The following is a 19,698-nucleotide window of genomic DNA, read 5'->3' as shown; positions in this document are numbered from 1 at the left end:
AAGCATAGTGAGTTATGCTATGCTAACCGAAAGCATGTTATTCTTAAAAAAAACCCCCACAGCAAAGCAGCAAACGCAAACAGAAAAATCCACCACACAACAAAAACATCACTTCTGGCAAGGGGTATTCTTGACTGAACTACCTGAGAAAGGGGACGCTGAAGGAAAAGTGTAAGGACATAAGGGAAAGGAGTGTAGACTTTGAAGCAGAAGAGGAAAGGCTCAGTGCAGCACCACCAGCCAGAAGGAATACTGCGGTCCCATCAGCGTGGCTGTGCCAGGCAGACAGTGTCTCCCGTCAAGTACTTGGAGCTCCTCAGGTGGAGGGTAGGACCTGGCTGTGATCTGTAGGTGACAACCAGAGTGGTGCTGGGGCCAAGTGCTGTGCAGCAAACAGTTGTCCCCTTTCAAGCCTCCTGTTGGGGCATGGCCCTCCAGATCTGCAACTTCGTATCCTTCCTTTGCTGCTGCTCCTGCCTGCGGGCAGCGGCTCCAGCAGCCTGCTCTTGGCAGGGTTTCCTGCAAGGCCGTGTGAATTTAGGCCTCTCTAGGCTGGGCTGGGTGGGGACTGCTCACCTGTACAATCCTGGGACTAGAGGAACGGCGTGGGGAGCGGGGGGAGCAGCCTGCAGAGCTCTGATCTTGTCAAGCCAAGAGACTGGGACAGGGTGGTTCTGCTGCGGCGCCGCTGACTTGTGTGCGGTTAGCAGGTGTTCATGTCTCCAGAAACGTTCCCATCTTAAGTCGAGTGTGGGTGCAAGATGCAGCTGCCTTTCCCAGCCCACTGCAGGAGGAGTTCCTGTCAACCTTCTTGTTTGTTTTGTGTTTTTGCAGGTTGTGGGCTGCTCATTGCAGAAAGATACAGCTGAAAAAGGGTTAGCATCTTTCCATTCAATTTATGTCCTGAACTTTTAAGATTCTACTATTGCTTTTTTTTGGTTTTGGTTGTTTGTGGGGGGTGCCTGGTTGTTTGTTTTTTTAATGTTAGGCCATTATATGTGTTCTGTGGGGAGCTAGAAATTTTAGGGGAATGAAAATTAAAAAACATGAACTATCGTTACACATATTGTAGGGACAAAAGGTATTCTTTGGTTTACGTAGCTGGAAGAGCTCTGTATAATTCCACAAAAAGGAAAGGAGGCTGAGTTTACAGTCTTTCCAGTATGGCCTCATTGAAGCACAGGTAAAAATGGTATTAAGAATAGGAGCTGCAGTAAAAAAGCACCTTTTTTTTTTTTTTTTTTTGTAAGCCAGCTTAATTTAGAAATAGTTCTCTGAAAAGTTGTTGAGAATGGTTGGGACTTCTAGCAACATAATTAATCAGTTTGCTTCTCTCCTTTTTTGTTGCTGATTGCTAACTTGGGCATTTTTACAAATTCATGCAAACCCAAAACAAGCTCAGGAGTATTAATAGCAAATATAATTTATATAGCACCAAATTCTCCTAGCTGCTCTATAGGTAAAGCTAAATTTCTCCCTGGTAGTTCCTTTCTTGCCTAGAAGACTTCAGCATTGTCTGTACTGGAAAATTGACTTGGGAAAGCACAGTATAATAATAATAATAAATGGATTACATTGCCAGTGTTACCTGTTTGAAAGTTGACTGTTGTTCCACATTAAAAATTGCTTTGGGTATTTAAGCAAATTTACTTTGCTGAATAATATCAGTGCTATTCCAAAACATGTTCAGACAGGAAATTATACCATTGTAGTTTCAATTCTCAGTTTTCCACATAAGCAACTTTCAGCTCTGAATACTCAAAGCAGCTGACCAATGGCAGAACGAGGTGTTCTAGGAAGGCAGGTAATGGTGTAAAACACCTCACTAATGTTACAGTTCTGGTTTTGTGTCGTTTGGGTTTTTAACCCCACTCGTTTTGGGTTTGGGTTTTTTATTCATATTTGGGCTTGCTTACTTAAATGACTAAAAGGGAATTTCTGCCTTAGGAGTGAGGGGAACTGTATATTGTTTGTTTGCAACCTTCAACTTCACAACACATTGCTATTTTTATTCAGATGGGTCATCGAATCACGTTTACAACTATCAGCCATGTGATCACCCACGTCAGCCTTGTGATAGCTCATGCCCATGTGTAATTGCTCAAAACTTCTGTGAGAAATTTTGTCAGTGCAGCTCAGAATGTAAGTAATTTAAGTAATCTTTCAAGTTATTTCTTGGAATTACTTTCAAGTTATATACTTGTCTCACTGTCCCACCATTGAGCTGTGTACTACCAGTCTGCCTGTACTGCAGCCAGTTATAGGAGCAGCAAATTGTGTCAAACACTGTGAGCATGTTCAGTTTAATTTGGCCCTTGCAACTGGCCATCGCATGAAGTCAGAAGCAGACTTAAAATTGAGGAAGAGTAATTTAAATCAGGGAAGAATTTGCAGTACTTCTGAATGTCCTATGCAGATATCAATGGCTGTGTTACCAATATTCTGATACGCTATAATCTGCACAGTCTTAATTTTGCGCTGTATTTTTTCATCGTTGCTCTTTTTCTTTCCCACGCATTCCTTTGTAGGCCAAAATCGTTTTCCTGGGTGTCGCTGTAAAGCACAATGCAACACCAAGCAGTGCCCCTGTTATCTGGCTGTCCGTGAGTGTGATCCTGACCTCTGCCTGACTTGTGGAGCAGCTGACCACTGGGACAGCAAAAATGTTTCTTGCAAGAACTGCAGCATTCAGAGAGGATCCAAAAAAGTACGTCCAGAGTTCTACAACTGCATGTCTGTTGCCTGGGTTTTGAGGTGTTCTCATATTTTCAAGCCAGAGAATGGAATTTCTTTGCCTTCATGCTGTCAGATGGGAAAACAAAAAAACCCCAAACCAAACAAAACTGCAAGGAAGGGTGTTGTCACTTGTTAGCTTGCTCATGTGCTGCTCTTAAGCTCTGTCTACATTTTGTCATGTACCAATTAGTGTTTTCTCTGCAGTAGAATATCTCCTTTTCACCATTCAGGCTTTGCTTCTTAATTGCAAATAGGCTGCTGTTTTAAAGTGATACCTCAGCAGTCTTTCCCCAGATCAGCATAAAGAAGTTTATCCCAGAGTCTAGAAGCTGTTCCTTTTCTTCATTTGTTGATTCTAAGACATAAACTTCTATACAGTCTACTAAGTCTTGAAAGCTCATTCAGTTCTGGAAAATAAATGAATCAATAAATCAATATAAATAAGCCAAAGTTTATTTCTGTTCTGGAACGTCTTCTCACAAAATAGTTGATTACTGGGCTCATCCGCAGGGAGGTCCTGTCTGCAGACCTTTTGAGGTTGAAGTCTTCAGTAACTTAATTTTTATGTAATCCCCTCATTTTGAGGTGTCTTGGGGTAGTCAAACAAAAATTTTTAGTGGTTTTCAAATACTTGGTCATTTTTCTTCTGATGCACAAGCTGTAGTTCTAGTGCATGTTTGATCATTAGAAAATTCTGGATTTGTCTGCTCTCCTGGAGTCCCAGCATATACATTTCACTAAGTGATACAAAACAAAATGGGAAAAAAACCTGAACTCAAATCTAAGCCAGGCATATCTAAAATTTTTGTCTTTTTTCTCCCACAGCACTTACTATTGGCACCTTCAGATGTGGCAGGCTGGGGAATTTTTATCAAAGATCCTGTACAGAAGAATGAATTCATCTCTGAATACTGTGGTGAGGTAAGGATGGAGAACACTGGATATGAGCTTAATTGGTGAAATTATGCATTGACAGGGACTGATCATGGGATATCAGTGTCTGTAACCTGGTGTCATGTTCAGACAAAGCCACGTGGCTGACTAAATGGCACGGACTCTTAACTGCTGTCACAGGCTCAAACTCCAGGAGCTACACAATTGAAATGTCACAAAAATTTTTAAACAGATTCTTGTGAGAAGGAGAGGCTGGAATGTCCTTTTATTTTAGATGCAATTTCAGTTCAGACATGCTTGGAATTTGGTGGCGAATTATTTAGTATAGTACTGAAAGCGAGAGCTTTTGCTAAGCTATATTCTGTAGCAGTAAAACCTAGAGTCAGGTATGCAGTCCTGATTTTGAGAGAAGCAATTCTTGCTTTTCTTCTGTTCTGAAAGAGTTTATTTATGCAAAGAGCAAAGCATGGATGTTTGGTAAGTGCAGAATGCTTGCTGAAAACAACATTTTGTTTGGGAATACTTTGAATCCCAGAGAATAAAAAGCCACCTACCTCTCTTTCAGGAGCTTGGGGGGGGGTGGTTTGACATTAGGCTGCTATGGTTACACAATGGAGTAGTGCTTCTCAGTTTTACAAGTAGTGTTTCTTTCAGATTATTTCTCAGGATGAGGCAGACAGAAGAGGAAAAGTGTACGACAAATACATGTGCAGCTTTCTGTTTAACTTGAATAATGGTATGTATGCATTAGTTGCAACCCTTGGCAGCGTAAGTAAAGTATCTATGCTCAGCATTTGTTCAGCTCTGTTCTTCTGGAGACAGCAGGCCACCATGAGAATTTTTTTCCACACATCTTTCCCTATCAGTGTGTGGATTTATCCTGTTGATAGCTAGTCTTTGGGGGTTTTTTTCTCTAAATGCTAGTCAGCTAAATGTAGTGATGGAGCCTATTGCATGAGCAACTATACAACAGGAGTAGAACTCCATGGAGTAAAATTATGTGCAGACATTAAATAGACTAAAGAATTTAAAAGGCTCGCCAGGTGTTATCTGAAGTAATTTTACTGAATTAAATCAGCAGTAAGTTATGATGGTAAGTGTTGAGGGAAAAAAGCCACATACAGATATGTGGTATGTGGCTGCTGCCACTAGAAGAGAAAAATACAGACTGCACTGTGTCAAGCATAAAATACTAGACAATAGTTGAAATGAGGAAAAAAACCTGCTGCTTTATGTCAGTGTTGACTTAACATATTTACAGAGCTTGTCCTTGTGGAATAAAGGTAGAGAAGCTTTAAGGAGAAGCTAAGGTGGTGCCACTCTGGCAGGAGGTAAAGGAAAAGCAGAGTGTGGAACAGCAGAGTTCAGCTGCTGTAGTGTGGTGGGCTAGCTCTTCCATTGGGGAAGCTGTGCAGTTACCTTCTCCAGCTGCTAAGATCCAAGCACACTAAGTATTAAACTCAAAAATGTGTTTGTAGGTGACCCCTCCATCATTTGTGGGTTTTGTTGTTTTTCTGCCCCCTGCAGATTTTGTGGTTGATGCAACACGCAAGGGCAACAAAATTAGATTTGCAAACCATTCAGTAAATCCCAACTGCTATGCAAAAGGTAAGTTTCACATTTACTTGCTTTTCATCAATGTATCAAATACTTACATAATTCTTTAACATGCATTTTATCAGTATTTGTACTAACATACCTAATTTCTTTTAAAACAGTTATGATGGTTAATGGTGATCACAGAATAGGAATATTTGCTAAAAGAGCCATTCAGACTGGTGAAGAACTGTTCTTTGACTACAGGTGGGTAGATGGATTTCAGATGGGATTAGCTTTCAGTATCTGCACAGCTCAGTTAATTCCTGTGCTGCCTGGTCCCTGCAACCTCAGGTGTCAGGAGCTGAGAAGCAGCACTCCCCACACTGGTTTTGTTAAGCCAGATGCCATAGCAAGACTGATTTGAGCAAAGCAGCTGGGTAAGAGCCTGCAAACTTGGAACAGCAGCTCGTATAGAGCAAAGTGTGGGTACAAATGGGGACAGACTTTCTCTGGTTGGGTTCCTTAGGTACCAGTACAAGTTAAGTCCCCCATCATTCAGAAACAGGCAAGAATTTCAGAGATTGAAATTTCAGAATCACTACAGACAAATAGTGCTTGCTAAGAATGTGTCCTTACTGTCCTCTACAATCATCTCACTTGACAAAAAGTAAGCTGTCCAGTGGCAATAGCGTGTAGGTCAACCTTGAGAAATGCAGTTGTTTTCCAGTACTGAAAATGAACTTCAAATTGTGAGCTTCAAGGTGAAAAAGTATGGAATTTTAGTGATTCATCTCCTCTTGATCAAACACCTCTGAAAGTAGTTTCATGAGTGGGGCAGCAGTTTTATGTTTGCTATGTGCAAATTCACACAAGGAGGAAGCACCCCAGCTGGTGAGGAAAGGATGGGAAATCTGAGAGTATTCCAGGCTATGGTGCCATTCTGAAGCTGAAACATTCCATGATACTGGTTTTTTTTGTGATTTTGTTTTTTTTTTTTTTAATTTCAGATATAGCCAAGCTGATGCCCTTAAGTATGTGGGCATTGAAAGAGAAATGGAAATCCCTTGACACCAGCTACCTCTTCTTTTAAACAAACAGCTGCCTTATCTTCAGGAATTTCTAGTACTGTGGGCAATTTTAGAAAAATACAAATGATGCAATTTGAAATTCTGTTATTTGCAAAGTACTGTAACAGTAATTTATAGTAACAAATTTTAAAAAAACCCAACTTTTTATTGCCTTCTCACCAGCTGCAAAGTGTTTTGTACCTATGAACTTTTGCAATAATGTGGTGTGGTACATTTTTCAACCTTGAATAAAGGATACTTGAACTTCTTCATTTTTACTGGAATTGAGTTGGAATTTTGTGTCAGCCCCTTGAGAAAGCAATATGAATTTAACCTGTAACTTCTGTGCAAAGGCAGCTCCATCGTTGTCTCCTTCTCTTACTGTTACTTTGGGTCACATTTAAGATCAGCCTGAAGATGCAAACAGTGTGGCTGTCAAGTCAGGTGAGCGTGGTGCTGCAGTGCCTGAGTGAGACACGTGTGGTCTTGCAGCTTCTCAGCTCCCTGGGCATGCAGCTACATCCATGTTCTCTGGAGGAATGGCTGCAGCCCAGCAACTCCTACAATTGCCAGAATAGCTGTGATTTCTGTGACAAACACTACTTTCAAGACAAAGCTGTGGTACAGGGTGCCCTTGCTGTGGCTTCTCTGAAGCACCAAATGGAATGATGAATACAGCAGTAATTACACATACACATAAAAAAATTAAGAGATGCAGAAGAGAAATGTATAGTTTCATCCAGAATCATTGAAATGGCCTGTATAGGGCTACCACATTTCTTATTTGCTAGTGGATTGTGAACTCCGCAGCCTCTTGCGAAGTAGAACACGATGCTCTGGTCACAGCTGCAGTGGGAGGGCAGGCACAGGGTGAGTCCATGAAATCCTGTCCACAGTGACCACATACCTTCTGTGCTGAAGGGGCCCCAAGCCTGAGGCTGAGTTCAGCTCTTCCTGCTTCCACACTCCATGTACAGCAGGCAGCTGCCACATGCCCTCTACTTTGGTTGTGGCACAGGTGAAAACAGAGTTTTTTCAGAGGAAAAAAAACAGTCTAAAAGTAAAAACCTGATTTTCTCCCTCCTCAGGTGGAGCACAGCTCCTGGATGCACAGTTCAAGCACTGCTTTACCCAACCCAGGGCTTTGAAAGGCAGCTCAGAGCAGATGATTTCTGGCCTTCCAACTAAGAAAGGAATTCAGGCTGCTTCTTTGTCATCATAGCACACACATCCTGCTAAAAAATCTACCAACCCTGAACTTTCTGCAAGAAGGGTTTACAAAAATGAAAGAGCATCTTAGAAAAAAGAATTAAGAGCTATCACCAGCTCCACTCTTCTAAATTTCCAAAAGCAGATTTAAAACTGAACAGCAGGATGCTTCTCTTGCCCGTAATGGCAGTCTTTAGTTCTTTCAGAACAGAAAGAGCACGCACACAACATCTCAAATACAGATGACACCTGTCCCTCTTTCCCAATCAGTTTGAATCACATCTAGTACTGCTCCATAATATTTTTTTTAAACCCAGCGTTCAATTGTAACCATTACTTTCCCCTCAAGAGGGAAACATTAGCAACACAAAACCTGTCTCCTTTCCTGTGAGAAGAAACACTGAACAAATCACAATTTCCACAAAGGGTAAAATAGCTACTGAAGTTAAGTCCTTTTCACAATCAAGATTAGAAAATATAGATTGCCAAAAATCAGACCTGTGAGGATGGCAGCATTTTGCTTGTAGCATGTGAAAAGCCAACACTTATTTCATAAAGTGTTGGGAGAAGAACAGGAGGAAGCCTGGTCAAGCAAGGTATGTGTAGTAACACTTGAAAGTATTTTAATTCCCATCACAGGTTCCATTTAATGGGAATTGTTCGATTTTCTCCAGTCAAAGAAAGGGGCAGCCTAAACCTCCTTTATTCTAGGCAGCACTTATGCAAGCGTGATGCACTTTATAGCACAATGAGCAATATTAAAACCAGCTCAAATTTCAGACGACCAAGCATTGCCACACACATTCAGAGTATTTTCTGTTCTGTGTATCTTGTGAAATCATCACAGATTTCTTATATTTTCAAAGTGCAAACATTTTCTCTTCAAAAAGAAAGAACAGGCACAGATAATGACAGATGACACTATCTTCAGAGAACAAAATGTTCTTAAAGCACCAGAAAATGGGGAGGAAAAGCAAAACGAATTTCTAATAGCTTTCATAACCATTATACCTTTTATTTACATTTAGAAAGGTAAGTCATGAAACTTAAAACAATAAAACCAAATGCAACTTGTACAGAAATCTTTTATTTTTTTTTTATTATTTATCACACATTAAAAAATGAAACACACTATACAAATGGTTTTTCATAGCAGATTACACATGGGTCCATTCAGACTCGCTCTCCAAGTGCTGCCGACATGTATAAGTGCTGCCTGTGATGGCAGCTGTTTATCATATAGCCAATGTATTGATTTAAATGCAGTAGCATGCAACCCTTAAACGAGAAGGGTCTGATTCCTTTCTGTTCTTAAATTAGGTTAAATGGCATTGGTGTCCATATTTACATACTTGAAATGTATCAATCCTGAGCAGTTCTGATGTAAATCTGAGACTGGCTGATGGAGTCCTGGTCTCAGTCATTAAAAAGGGAGGTCCAAATGGCAGCAGGGTGGCTGCTATGAAGTTCTGTCGCTTTCATTCTTTCCATCACATACCTACTTGCCGAGTGTCACACAGTCAGGTAATTGCTAATAAAAATGCTAAGCCAAGTAACTGTAGGTGTCCTTCTCACCATCTACACGTTCCAAGTACTCCTTCTCAATGAGGATGTCGATGCATTTCTGTGGGAGGAACAGAACAGAGGTAAGTGGTGGGACACGGGCATAAAAGTTCTCTGGGGTTGCTCCAGACTTTGATTTTGACCCCCAAGGGAGTTCCCTGCCAAGCGGAGGAAGGGAGTGGGCAAAGGACACAAACCACAGCAGTTCACTCTCCTCCTGGCCACATCCAAGCAGAAGGCTTTGCTGGTCCACTAAACTGAGTGCCACTTACTGGATGCCATTCCAGGGGTGTGACTGGGACATCATCAGTATGCTGAGCAACTTCATAGTAAGACAGCAAATAAAGAATTACACCAAGATGCAGAGAGCTTATGTAAGGTCACGAAAGACAGCAGCAGCAGTGAGGAGCTGCCTGTGTCACTGCCCAGCACTGGTGCCAGTTTATGCAACTGCTCTCACTGCCTGTCCTTTGCCCCATAGATCCCTTGGTTGTGGATGCAAAAACTGCTGGTGAGCTCACTTAAACAAACTGATGAAGAAATTAATATATGTAAATGAATAATTAATATAATCAATATAATTATGAGTAAATAATTAAATACAATGCCCCCCTCCCCAATGTATTTACTGTAAAGGAAAGCAGAAAATGGTTTATTGAGCGAACCCCAAGGCTGACTGCTGTCCCAGAACTGGGAGAACACAAAAAAAAGGTAAGCTTTGGGCTATGGTAAGCTGACACTGATGTGAAAAGATGCAATCCAGCTACCATTTTACCACCGCTGCCAACACGAATCATCGACGCTACCCTAAGAGAAATGCAGTATTTCTGGTTAAAATGTTTCTTACTTGCAACTCAAAAAGTCTGTCCTTGCCCATCCCATTTCCTTAGCTTTCCTTTTTAATTCAGAAACGTGTTTTGTCTGTGTATATATCCTTCTCACCTCCTGGAATCCAGGTGATGTGGGTCTCACATACCTTAATTACAGGAACTCGTGGCTTGAACCTTGAGGACAGCTGTGTTAGCACTTCTCCAAGCAGTTGCTGGTGTTTTAGAACCTTCCTCATTTTCATGATTCTCACAATAGCAGCCTGCACAGCAAGGTTGGGTAGGTGTGTTTAGGAGCAAAGCACTTATCCCTGTTTGTATTTAACTCCCCATGATCATGTCTGGCTGTGCAGAAGCACCACCGCAACTGACTCGAGCACCAGCCAGGGAGAAGCTTGCCCACAAGTGTCAGCTACTCACACAGACTTCAAGAACTCATGAGTCTCCACAGCACAGTCATCAAAAGTGGTTTTGACACATGGATTTTTAGAACTGTGCCTACAGTCAGTTACAATAATAATAGCACCAACTGGTAACAAGAGCCACACAGAACTACTTGTGTAGCAAAAAGCCTTCTTTATACATTTAACCTTATTGGACATTCTCTTAGTGGTGTATCTGTTATTTCCTTCCCCTGCCTGTCAAGCGGATTCCAAATGAACTGATATAAAACCACTGTTAATTTCATACTACCTGGGTTTTACTAGTTTTTTATTATCCAGTTTTCACCCAGGACAAGGTCTGGTGAATGTGTGCATCCGAGGAATCCAAACACTCATCAACATCAGGTTAGAACAAATGGGAAGAACACATCCTGTCTGCAGAAATGCCTTCCTCCAGTTTCTACTACAGACTCCAATCCCCTTTAAGAACATTTTAAACACATTTTTGAACTCTAACATAGTGCACTACAATGGCACGTAGTCTTCTAACAAAAATTGAGAAAACCCTACAGTAAGCTGCATTAAATGATTACAAAGTTGTGATTCTGAGTTCATGACAGCATTCTGCAATAAAACTCACCTGAATCAGTAGTTTCCTATCTTCCTCTATATTTTTGTGTGTAGTTTCTTGCTCCTGCTTCTGTTCAGTCTTCATTGGCACATTGATGTTAACCCTTAATTTTTTGCTGTAAAGAAAAGCAGAAGTTAATGAACAATTGACTGTTTAAAAACCAAAGAAACACAGAAAAAACTCAAAACAAAACCCAACTCCAAAATAAAAGCCACACCACCATAATTACTTTACAGCAGTAGAGGACCTTGGCTCTTCTGAAAACTTCAGAAACTCTTTATTCAAGTTCAAAAAATTAAAATAAAAATAAAGAATGCCCACAACCAACAAAACAAAATACCCTTCTGGTGGGTATCTGTGTATTTCACCACTTACTGAATCCATCCTAGTGATCTATGAGGTCTAACGAGTGTACTGTACACTGTGCACTGTACAGGCACACTGTATTCAAAACATTTCTCTGTGCAGTAAGAAGCTTGGAGTCAGTGAAGAGAACAAAGGAAGTCAATGGGGACAGAATCACCTTTCTGATTTACAGACTGTATTCTGACCATAACATGGAGAAATCTGTTTGCTCTGCAGAACTGAGCTCTGTCTTCCTTTCACACACTCCCTGGCACTGATGGCTTTGCTGAGTGAGGTGAGCCCACTACCACATGTGCCCACTATCAAGACAAGGTCCTGTGTCACAAGGTGGGGAGCAAATCTCAGCATCAGAGCACCAGGGAGCACAGGGCTCTGCTCAGCCTGCTACCTGCACTGGGGAGAGGACCTGTTAGATATTTAGCACAGCGCTCTCCAACATAAATTGGGAACCAGCAGCTGCACAATGCAGCAACACTGAGCTGTTTCCATCACTGCATTAACAGAGCAGACCATGAATTCTCAAACCTTTAATTATTGGTAAAGGGGGATAGAAAGCAGATAAAGGGTGAGGTACAAGGAAAGGTTTTAAAATGTTTCTTTCACTTGAGATCTTATCTTCAGGAAGTACTGAACTCCACACTGAATTTATGTGTGTTTATATCTGTGCTCTGGTAAGCATAATAAAAACTACCACAGTGCTGTAAACAACTTAAAATACACAACTGTTTAATGTAATAAAACCTACTGAAAATTGTGTTTATTAAGTCTTCAAATCACTGTATACTCTGTGGTTATAAAATGAGCCTGATCTTCTCATGTTAGCAGTAGTGGATGAACATTCATGCCTTTGACCTTTTCTGATCACTGGACACTACTGTAACCTTATAAAATACCATGGATTTTGCTGAGTGCATGCAAGTAATACACCTTGATGAAACAGCAGCACTTGAACCAACTATTCAAGAATTAGACAAGAATCAAGGATCAAAAAGGACATGAAAATATGTCAGGCCTTAACAGACTTTCTGACAAAATCAAAGAGCTGAAATCACACCCATTCCCCACCACTCGCCAGCCCTCTCCCTTAATGCTGGTACACACTGGATCTACATCTGAATTGGCCCTTGAGCCCTGAAGCTTTCATCCCAAGTATATTAGGTTTCACCCAGATTTTGAAAGAAGGAAGCTACCCATTACATCTAAGTGATGTATGCTGCTTACTTTTTGTAACCAAGATACAGTTTTATTAAAGTATCTGGTTTTAACTCCACTTCATCAACATTTGCATTTTCATCTTCCAAAACCTGCAAGAAATAAACAAACAAATAATTAGTCTTTAACATATTTCACTGTATGTTAAGCAGTTCATAAGAAAGCAAGAGTACTTACAAGCAATTTTGATTTCAACAGTATCTGTAGAACTTGTGCCAAGATATCCTAAAAAATTATAGAAAATATTATCAGCGCAGATCAACAGCACCTTTGTCTTAAAAACTTGAACAAGAATGCACGTGTTTAGACCAAGAACTAATGAGTGCACAACACTGCAAAATGAGGGGGCAAAAAAAAAAAGCAGTAAAAATATAGTTGACAGAAATAAAACAATGTGCTTTTTGGGTGTTACGACATATCCCCCCTTGTGGTTGGCCAAATAACGTAAAATTCTTAAGAAATACTAATTCCAAACAAGACATTGTTCCAGTTGCAGCTTTAGGAACTATTTTGCAAGCAGATTTATATGCCTAAGAAGTAATTTTTCTGAAACCTAGCAAATATATATATCATAGCAAGCTTAAACTCCAGAAAGCAAGCACTCTCAGCTTTCTGATTAACATATTTTTGTTTTAATGGGGATTCATTATGGTCACTGTTGCCGGTTGGTTCCAGAAGGCTACTGGCAATATTCTGTGCAGGCCTGCAAAGCTGCTATTTTACTAGAGTTTGTAATAAATGACAACTCCCTAACACTTCTGGGTTTGCTGTAATCTATCAGCAACAATAACTTTCTAGATATGCATTTCTAGAAGTGAAGATCCTACTGATTAGGAACACCTAACTTACCAGAAGTCAGAGCAGACTTGATTCAAACCTATTTCTAAAGGTAAAATAAATGCCATAAAGCCTGCTTGGAATGAAAAGGAGGGAACCTTTTCCACAGGAGAGTTAGCCAATGAACTGCAAATTTACTAATGTTCATGTAAAAAAGCCTTGCTATATAAAAGAATGACAGATGCATGGATCAATCATTTAGGGAAAATGCTGTCTTTGCTAGAATGTTGTCTTTTAACATTAAAATGTATGCATTGAAACACTGAAAACTTCCAACCAGAGCTCAGCAGCCAGCTAGACAATTCACTCCAGTCATGAACAGGAATGAACGTGCACTAAGATTCATCAGAAGACAGGCAGGAAAGTAAACCAGAAAGTGAATTGACCAAGAATAAAGCACATTTGTCTCCTTTGGGACAGAAACTGATTCTGGCTCCAAGCATGGGATAGAAACTGATTCTTGGCTCCAAATTTCTTATGATAGCAGGAAGAGCCCTGAAGACCAAAACACTTGCTCACAAGAGTGTGGTAAAATGTGCAAAGTCACTACCATTTTTATTTGAGTACTGTCTGTCAGCTGCTGCACGGTGTAGGCATCTTCTGTGTTGTACTGCAGTAAAATTGCCATCTGGAATGTGGATGCCTGACAGATCCAAAAACAGAGAACACAGGGGAGAGGGGGGATATCAGAAAATGAGAACTTACAAACACTTTCTGAATTTGAACAGCCTGAAATTTACCAGTTAAACACATACACTGGAATATTTGGACAACAGAATACCCAAGTGGTGCTAAGGAAAAGAAAAAAAAAAAATCTAATGTTGCTTTTACAACCAGAACTCCCCATTCCAGCATTATCTAAACGTAAACCCCAGGACTAGGATAATTTAGCTTGCTTCAGACACTTCATCAAATCTTCTGTTATGGTATCAAAGTATTATCCTTCTACTTGCTAATATAGTTTTAAATTGCTTTCTTCTGTCACTCCAACTCTTACCCATTTAATGTTCATTAAACCCGGCACAGATTACTGAATTCATTGTCACAACCCTCCCAACTCCAGCAGAATAATGAAACCAAATTTATACACCAAGCAGCTATCAGTGGCTTATCTATGTCTTATCACCACAGGGTTAACATATGTTGATGACAAGGTCAAAGTCTGACCTTATTTTGTTTCTTCTCACTGTAGTGAACTCCCCATCCCATCGACTTTTTGAGAGAAAGTAGACAGGAAAGTATAAGCAGCATGAGATCCTGGGCAAAGAGGCTGTATTTGTCTCACAAAATATATTTCAACACCTCTTTAAACCACAGGCAATGTGTTCCATTTCCTAAGTTAATTTTCTTTTCAACACATATCTTTAGTATCAGTACAGTAAATAAAATAAACATACAATAAAGATTCTACTGGCTGCATCTGGTCCTCTGAATACAACCATCACCAAGTGTTTCTATTGGCATGACTTGTCCATACCTGTAATGTGTATCTGTTTTTGAAACAGTTGGTAACCAATTCCCCTTTGGACAGCTGATACAACCATGTTAATTTTCTTCCACTGTGACGACTGGCATAAAATGCAGTAAATCTCTGGTAGCTCCGTTCTAACTGTATAAAAAACATCAGTAATAAATAAATATTATTTACCTTCATTTACCATTACTACGTGTTGTGGAAGCAACAGGGGATCATCAAATCTGATCACTCTCAACCACTATGTTGTCTAAATAACGCAAACAGAAACTCAAAGTATTCAAATTCGGCAGACTAGATGAAAAATTTCCCTATTATGAGTTTCCCCATAAAAGTATCATTAACAGTACAAATGTAAACAGGCATTTAAGGTTCCTTCTTCCTTTTAGGAAACATTAAGCATGGCTAGAAAAGCAATTTGTTTTAATCATCTTCATCCTCCAGGTAACAGCATTAAACTTATTCCTAATGTTAAATATTTATGTCTTGTCTTTTCTGGATAAGCACTCAGCAGAAAACTAATAATTATAATATCTAAAGATTTTACTGGGCAAAGCTGAAGCAATGGGATGAAAAGGTTTCTTAAGTATACCCAGAAAAATGCAATATCAAAGATTTACTTTAGTTGCCATTATATATTTTGAAGAAAGAGTCATTAAACCAGGGAGTTTTCATCGGAAAGACATGAAAACATTTATTTCCATATTATGTATGTATGTATACGTAACATGTATTTCACACAGTTCCCTCCAACTACCTTACTCAGTTATCTTGTTCCAAATATCCTCAGGCCAAATAGGTGAATACCAGAGACACTTCTACCCCTCTGACACACAGCAGAACAGAAGGAGACATCAGCTTTGTCAAATAAATTTCTCTCATGATCATTCCATGTTCAAATGAACCAAGTTCCAGTGCCTCACCTCAGATGGCAGAGCAAACGTGCAGGACTGCTGGAACGGCCACGATCCAGAACTCAGTACTTGGATGCTGAAATCCACTGCAAGAGAGGTGAAGGGGATGAGCTGCATCACCCCACTTCCTCCTAACCCCCTCTTCAAACACAGTCCCAGTTTGGAAACAGAAACGGTTCTGGCCTTGTGGTCAAACTAACATGGTAAAAAATCATTAAGCACTATTTTATTTTTGTCAGAACATAACCAAAGCTATTCATGAAAGATGTCATGAGTTGGAGAGCTTTAAATTTACTGTTACAGGCACTCAATCTTCTCTCATTTGGAGAAGTTACTACTCTGTTTCTATCTCCACAATGGGTTTCTCTTTTAACACAGAAGTGTGAAAATTTTAAGTGTTCATCATCACAGTACACAACTGCAAGAACAGGCCTCTCAGACCTGTCTATACTTGTAAGGCATTTCGGTCAAGTCAAGTATGAATAATACAAAACTAAGTAAAATGTAAGCCTGAGGAAACACAACTCTAATTGCAACCCAAGAATTAATTAGCAATTCTTGACAGAATTTGGTTCAATGTGCTTCAACTGAAAAGAAAAGTATAAAAAGGCGGTTGGGGCATCTAACAACCTGGAACAGAATATATTTTATCCTTAATACTTTCACGTAAGTCTAAGTATTAAACAGTTAAAAAATCAAAACTGTTCAAAGAAAAACATCCCTCCAATCAAACATAAAAAAATAAAAAATAATAAAAAAAAGACAAGACAGTATTCAACATAATTTAGTTATGTACCCAAATGTGATCTGCAAAATCAGAAGGAGGCTACTCACAAAATATGTAAAGAGTTGCTAGAAGACAAAGAACAGACCTAGAAGCCTAATTTAAATATCACAGCTATCATGGTCAGAAGAACACTAATTTGTGACAGTATGAGTAAGTCACGTATTTCTCTCACACACTTAGTTCTGCAGGAATAAGATAAAGCTATACTATGCAACAGTAACTTAGGTAAAGGTATTACTTACAATCTAGTGGTTCTGAATTGGTCAGGTGCTTTTTAAACTGCTCATTCAAATCCTTGCTTACACCAATATCTTGGAACATCCGCTGCAGCTTGGAGGTATACTCAAAACCACAAGCTTGCTGTATTTTAAAAGCACAGATACATCAGCAAGACACATTTTTGACATTGGATAACGAGCAGAACAAAGTGTTAGAACTTATTTTCTTAAGAGATGCACAAAGTTCCGTATTTTCCTTACTCAGTGTGCTGATCCCTCCTGCAATATGAGCTTTAACTGTCATTGAAAACTGAAGAAAATTTTGTTTAAAAATTAAGCAAAACAAAATGAAAGACTACTCAAAGGGTAGTCAGTTGCATTTTGCTTAAATCTGCATAAATATCGGTTAACAAAATTAAGCAACTTTTCAGTACTCATTCCCTTGAATAATTAAATCCATGTCATTAATTTGGTTAAGAAAAATTAAGTTTAGCTCCATCCGACAGACATGCACTAGAAGTTCCTAGGATTAAAAAAACAAACAAACAAACAAAAACCCAGAAAAAAAGACCTATGTATATTTTTATGTGCATAAAAAATTAACAAATTAAAGGATGTACATCAATGTTTTCCAAAACGTTGTGAATACCTGCAAGGCAGTAGATCATGGGACAGTCATGGAATACTCACTTTTAGTTTGGAGATCATGCTTGCCTCAGCATCATCACTAGCACTGTTTTGATGCACAAGTCTCTTTGCCAGCATTTTAGCATAGAATTTTTGAAACACATCTTTATCCTCAATGTACTTGAAGACAACCATCTGGAAAAGCCAACATAATTTGTAAGGAAAAAATATTTAACCATTTGTCTTGAAAAAGCTATAGCAGGAGCTACTTAGTTTGCACCTAAATTTTAAAAATTAGGGATTTTGTTTGGCTTTCTTGGGGGAGGGTAGAGGGACTGGTGGTGTGTGTTTGCTTTAAATATGGATAATATTTTAAAACAAGAACTGTATATATAATATGCTCTACATGTGGAATATATGTGGATATATAATGATATGAAAAGATGTGGAAATTATACATTTTATATATATATATATATATACAGATTAAGTAAAAGCATAGCTTCAACACAGCCACTTTAAATCTGCTGTAAAGGGGTTTTTACTTAAAAAAATAAAATTATATTTTATATGTATTTATAGACATCTTACCACTTGATTGAGTGTATCTTCCAATTCTGCCTCTTCTGGATTCTTTGAGCTGCAATTAAAGAAGTGCATTTTTTAATGAGTCCCAAACCGGAAGAATTAAAACTATATATGGATGCTTATGGAAGCTTCAGAAAAAAAGAATGCAAATTTGAGTAGTTCTGGGATCAAAGGCTCCTTAAAAAGGAAACAGTGTAATGAAGGAACAGTTCATTGCTCCATCTATCAGCAATTCTGAAATTCCCAAATGTCACAGGTTGAAGTCCTGGACCATGACTTGCTTGTGACTTGTTGGTAGCCTGGGTACTTCTCAGGATTTATGAGCTTAAACACAGACCTCTGTCTTCCTGCTGCTAAATGCCATCTTTATTTCTTATCTTAGATAGTATAGTGAGAAGAAACCAGCTCACAGAGCTGGGACTTAACTGGGTGAAAGCTCAGGTGGCACCACATTGTCTTCCTCCATCCCATGCTTGTGCACAAGGCAAACCCCAAACCTACCTTGCACACAGCCAGTATTTGTAAAGGAGAAAATAAACCCTTTGCTGAATGAAGGAGGGGATGGGAAAGGGTAAAGTGAGCAAGTTCTCCCATTTTTGGGTTGTTTGGTGGTGGCTTTTTTTCCTCCACCAAAACAACTAGAAATATTGTCAGGGACAAAACTGACACCAATTCAGTATGAACTGAACTGATACCAACTCACCGTATGAACTGCTGAATCATTTAAAGCCAAATACCTTGAATTAAAATATTAACTACGAGAGGTTAAAAGCAGTTTTTGTCCCCCTCAGTTTCTGCCCAGATGGAAGAAGGTATAAAAAAAACCAGGAGGAAAGCAACAATTTTAATGGAAAAAGAGAATGTACATCTCTTTACAACGTATGACCCAATTTAAGTTTTTCAGTGTAAAAAACCCCTCCTTCAGTTTTACTGAAAAAAACCCCACCCTAGATTCCTATAAGGCAAGAAAGGTTTGCTTGTTTGCTCCACTTTTCCTTAAAAACAAAAGCAAACAACACAAACTTTAGGAATGGTCCTACTGTAAATTTTGTATCCAGAATTTGATACAGTTAAATTCTTGCAAAGTGAAGTTCTGTTTCTGAAGACAGTAGAAAACTTCATAGGCTAAACCCTTTTAAAATAAAAGCCAACATGAAATAATCATTTGTCTTTGAGGACATACCTTTTCTTTAGTAAAGAGTCACAGTATCGTGCCAGTAGCTCTGGGGATTTACTGGATGACTGAGCCATTTTCGTCACTGCATTATTATTTATAAATCGACCACAAGCCTATAAATCCCAAAAGACAGTGAAATTTTGGGAGACATTTTTTTTTATTTTGCATGGAAATAAAAAATAAGTCCAGCGTCTGCTACTACATGCACTTACTTTGTCTAGTGCAGCCACGAAGCCAGCATCATTGTTGAATGCAGACATGACTAAAGCGTTGTATTTCTTATGGACATCCAACACTGTCTGTACATACATTTTTGGATCCTGCAATGAGGAGAGACTGGATTTTGTAACCTGTTGACTTTCTGCTTCCTACTTCCTCCAAAATGGAGCTATTCACTGGCCCAAGAAGATTTGTGTGGGAAAAGTCTATGCAGTATTAGAAATATTTTAAAGGTTAACTAGTACCCAGACTGGTTCAGGTCCTGTGTCCAGGACTGCCTGATGTTACTGCAAGCTTTCATTTACAGCAACCAGAGTACAGAGTGTACCACATTACACAAAAGACAACAAAATATGCACTCAACCACTGCAAATATTTTCAAAGACTTATTTCAAGTCACACCTGAGAGAGGTGGACAACTATTAAAGGG

At 39.3% G+C, this 19,698-nt stretch overlaps 2 protein-coding genes across 9 annotated transcripts in view; one reads left to right on the top strand and one right to left on the bottom strand.

Annotated features, from left to right (window-relative positions):
* Nucleotides 1-6,508, top strand: part of EZH2 (enhancer of zeste 2 polycomb repressive complex 2 subunit) — a 50,972-nt gene extending 44,464 nt beyond the window's left edge. For all 8 annotated transcript variants that reach the window (XM_040063289.2, XM_040063249.2, XM_040063233.2 and 5 more), the window contains exons 13-20: nucleotides 835-875; nucleotides 2,017-2,142; nucleotides 2,529-2,707; nucleotides 3,562-3,657; nucleotides 4,285-4,366; nucleotides 5,158-5,238; nucleotides 5,349-5,433; nucleotides 6,177-6,508. In XM_040063289.2, the coding sequence (XP_039919223.1) occupies nucleotides 835-875; nucleotides 2,017-2,142; nucleotides 2,529-2,707; nucleotides 3,562-3,657; nucleotides 4,285-4,366; nucleotides 5,158-5,238; nucleotides 5,349-5,433; nucleotides 6,177-6,237 (751 nt within the window). In that variant the 3' untranslated portion in view covers nucleotides 6,238-6,508. The remainder of the gene's footprint in view (nucleotides 1-834; nucleotides 876-2,016; nucleotides 2,143-2,528; nucleotides 2,708-3,561; nucleotides 3,658-4,284; nucleotides 4,367-5,157; nucleotides 5,239-5,348; nucleotides 5,434-6,176) is intronic.
* A 1,931-nt stretch (nucleotides 6,509-8,439) lies between these two features.
* CUL1 (cullin 1) overlaps nucleotides 8,440-19,698 on the bottom strand; it is a 53,721-nt gene continuing 42,462 nt past the window's right edge. The window contains exons 10-22 of the mRNA XM_040065031.1: nucleotides 19,262-19,369; nucleotides 19,056-19,162; nucleotides 17,876-17,924; nucleotides 17,348-17,479; nucleotides 16,682-16,799; nucleotides 15,662-15,738; nucleotides 14,742-14,873; nucleotides 13,815-13,907; nucleotides 12,605-12,652; nucleotides 12,437-12,519; nucleotides 10,859-10,964; nucleotides 9,985-10,098; nucleotides 8,440-9,069 (exon numbers count right to left, since the gene is read on the bottom strand). Of these exons, the coding sequence (XP_039920965.1) occupies nucleotides 8,989-9,069; nucleotides 9,985-10,098; nucleotides 10,859-10,964; nucleotides 12,437-12,519; nucleotides 12,605-12,652; nucleotides 13,815-13,907; nucleotides 14,742-14,873; nucleotides 15,662-15,738; nucleotides 16,682-16,799; nucleotides 17,348-17,479; nucleotides 17,876-17,924; nucleotides 19,056-19,162; nucleotides 19,262-19,369 (1,248 nt within the window). The 3' untranslated portion in view covers nucleotides 8,440-8,988. The remainder of the gene's footprint in view (nucleotides 9,070-9,984; nucleotides 10,099-10,858; nucleotides 10,965-12,436; nucleotides 12,520-12,604; nucleotides 12,653-13,814; nucleotides 13,908-14,741; nucleotides 14,874-15,661; nucleotides 15,739-16,681; nucleotides 16,800-17,347; nucleotides 17,480-17,875; nucleotides 17,925-19,055; nucleotides 19,163-19,261; nucleotides 19,370-19,698) is intronic.

This window comes from Hirundo rustica, chromosome 1 (genome assembly GCF_015227805.2).
Source record: "Hirundo rustica isolate bHirRus1 chromosome 1, bHirRus1.pri.v3, whole genome shotgun sequence".
In the NCBI taxonomy this organism is placed as follows: Eukaryota; Metazoa; Chordata; class Aves; order Passeriformes; family Hirundinidae; genus Hirundo; species Hirundo rustica.
The sequence above is the reverse complement of the archived record's forward strand: the minus strand, read 5'-3'. Positions and strand labels throughout refer to the sequence as shown.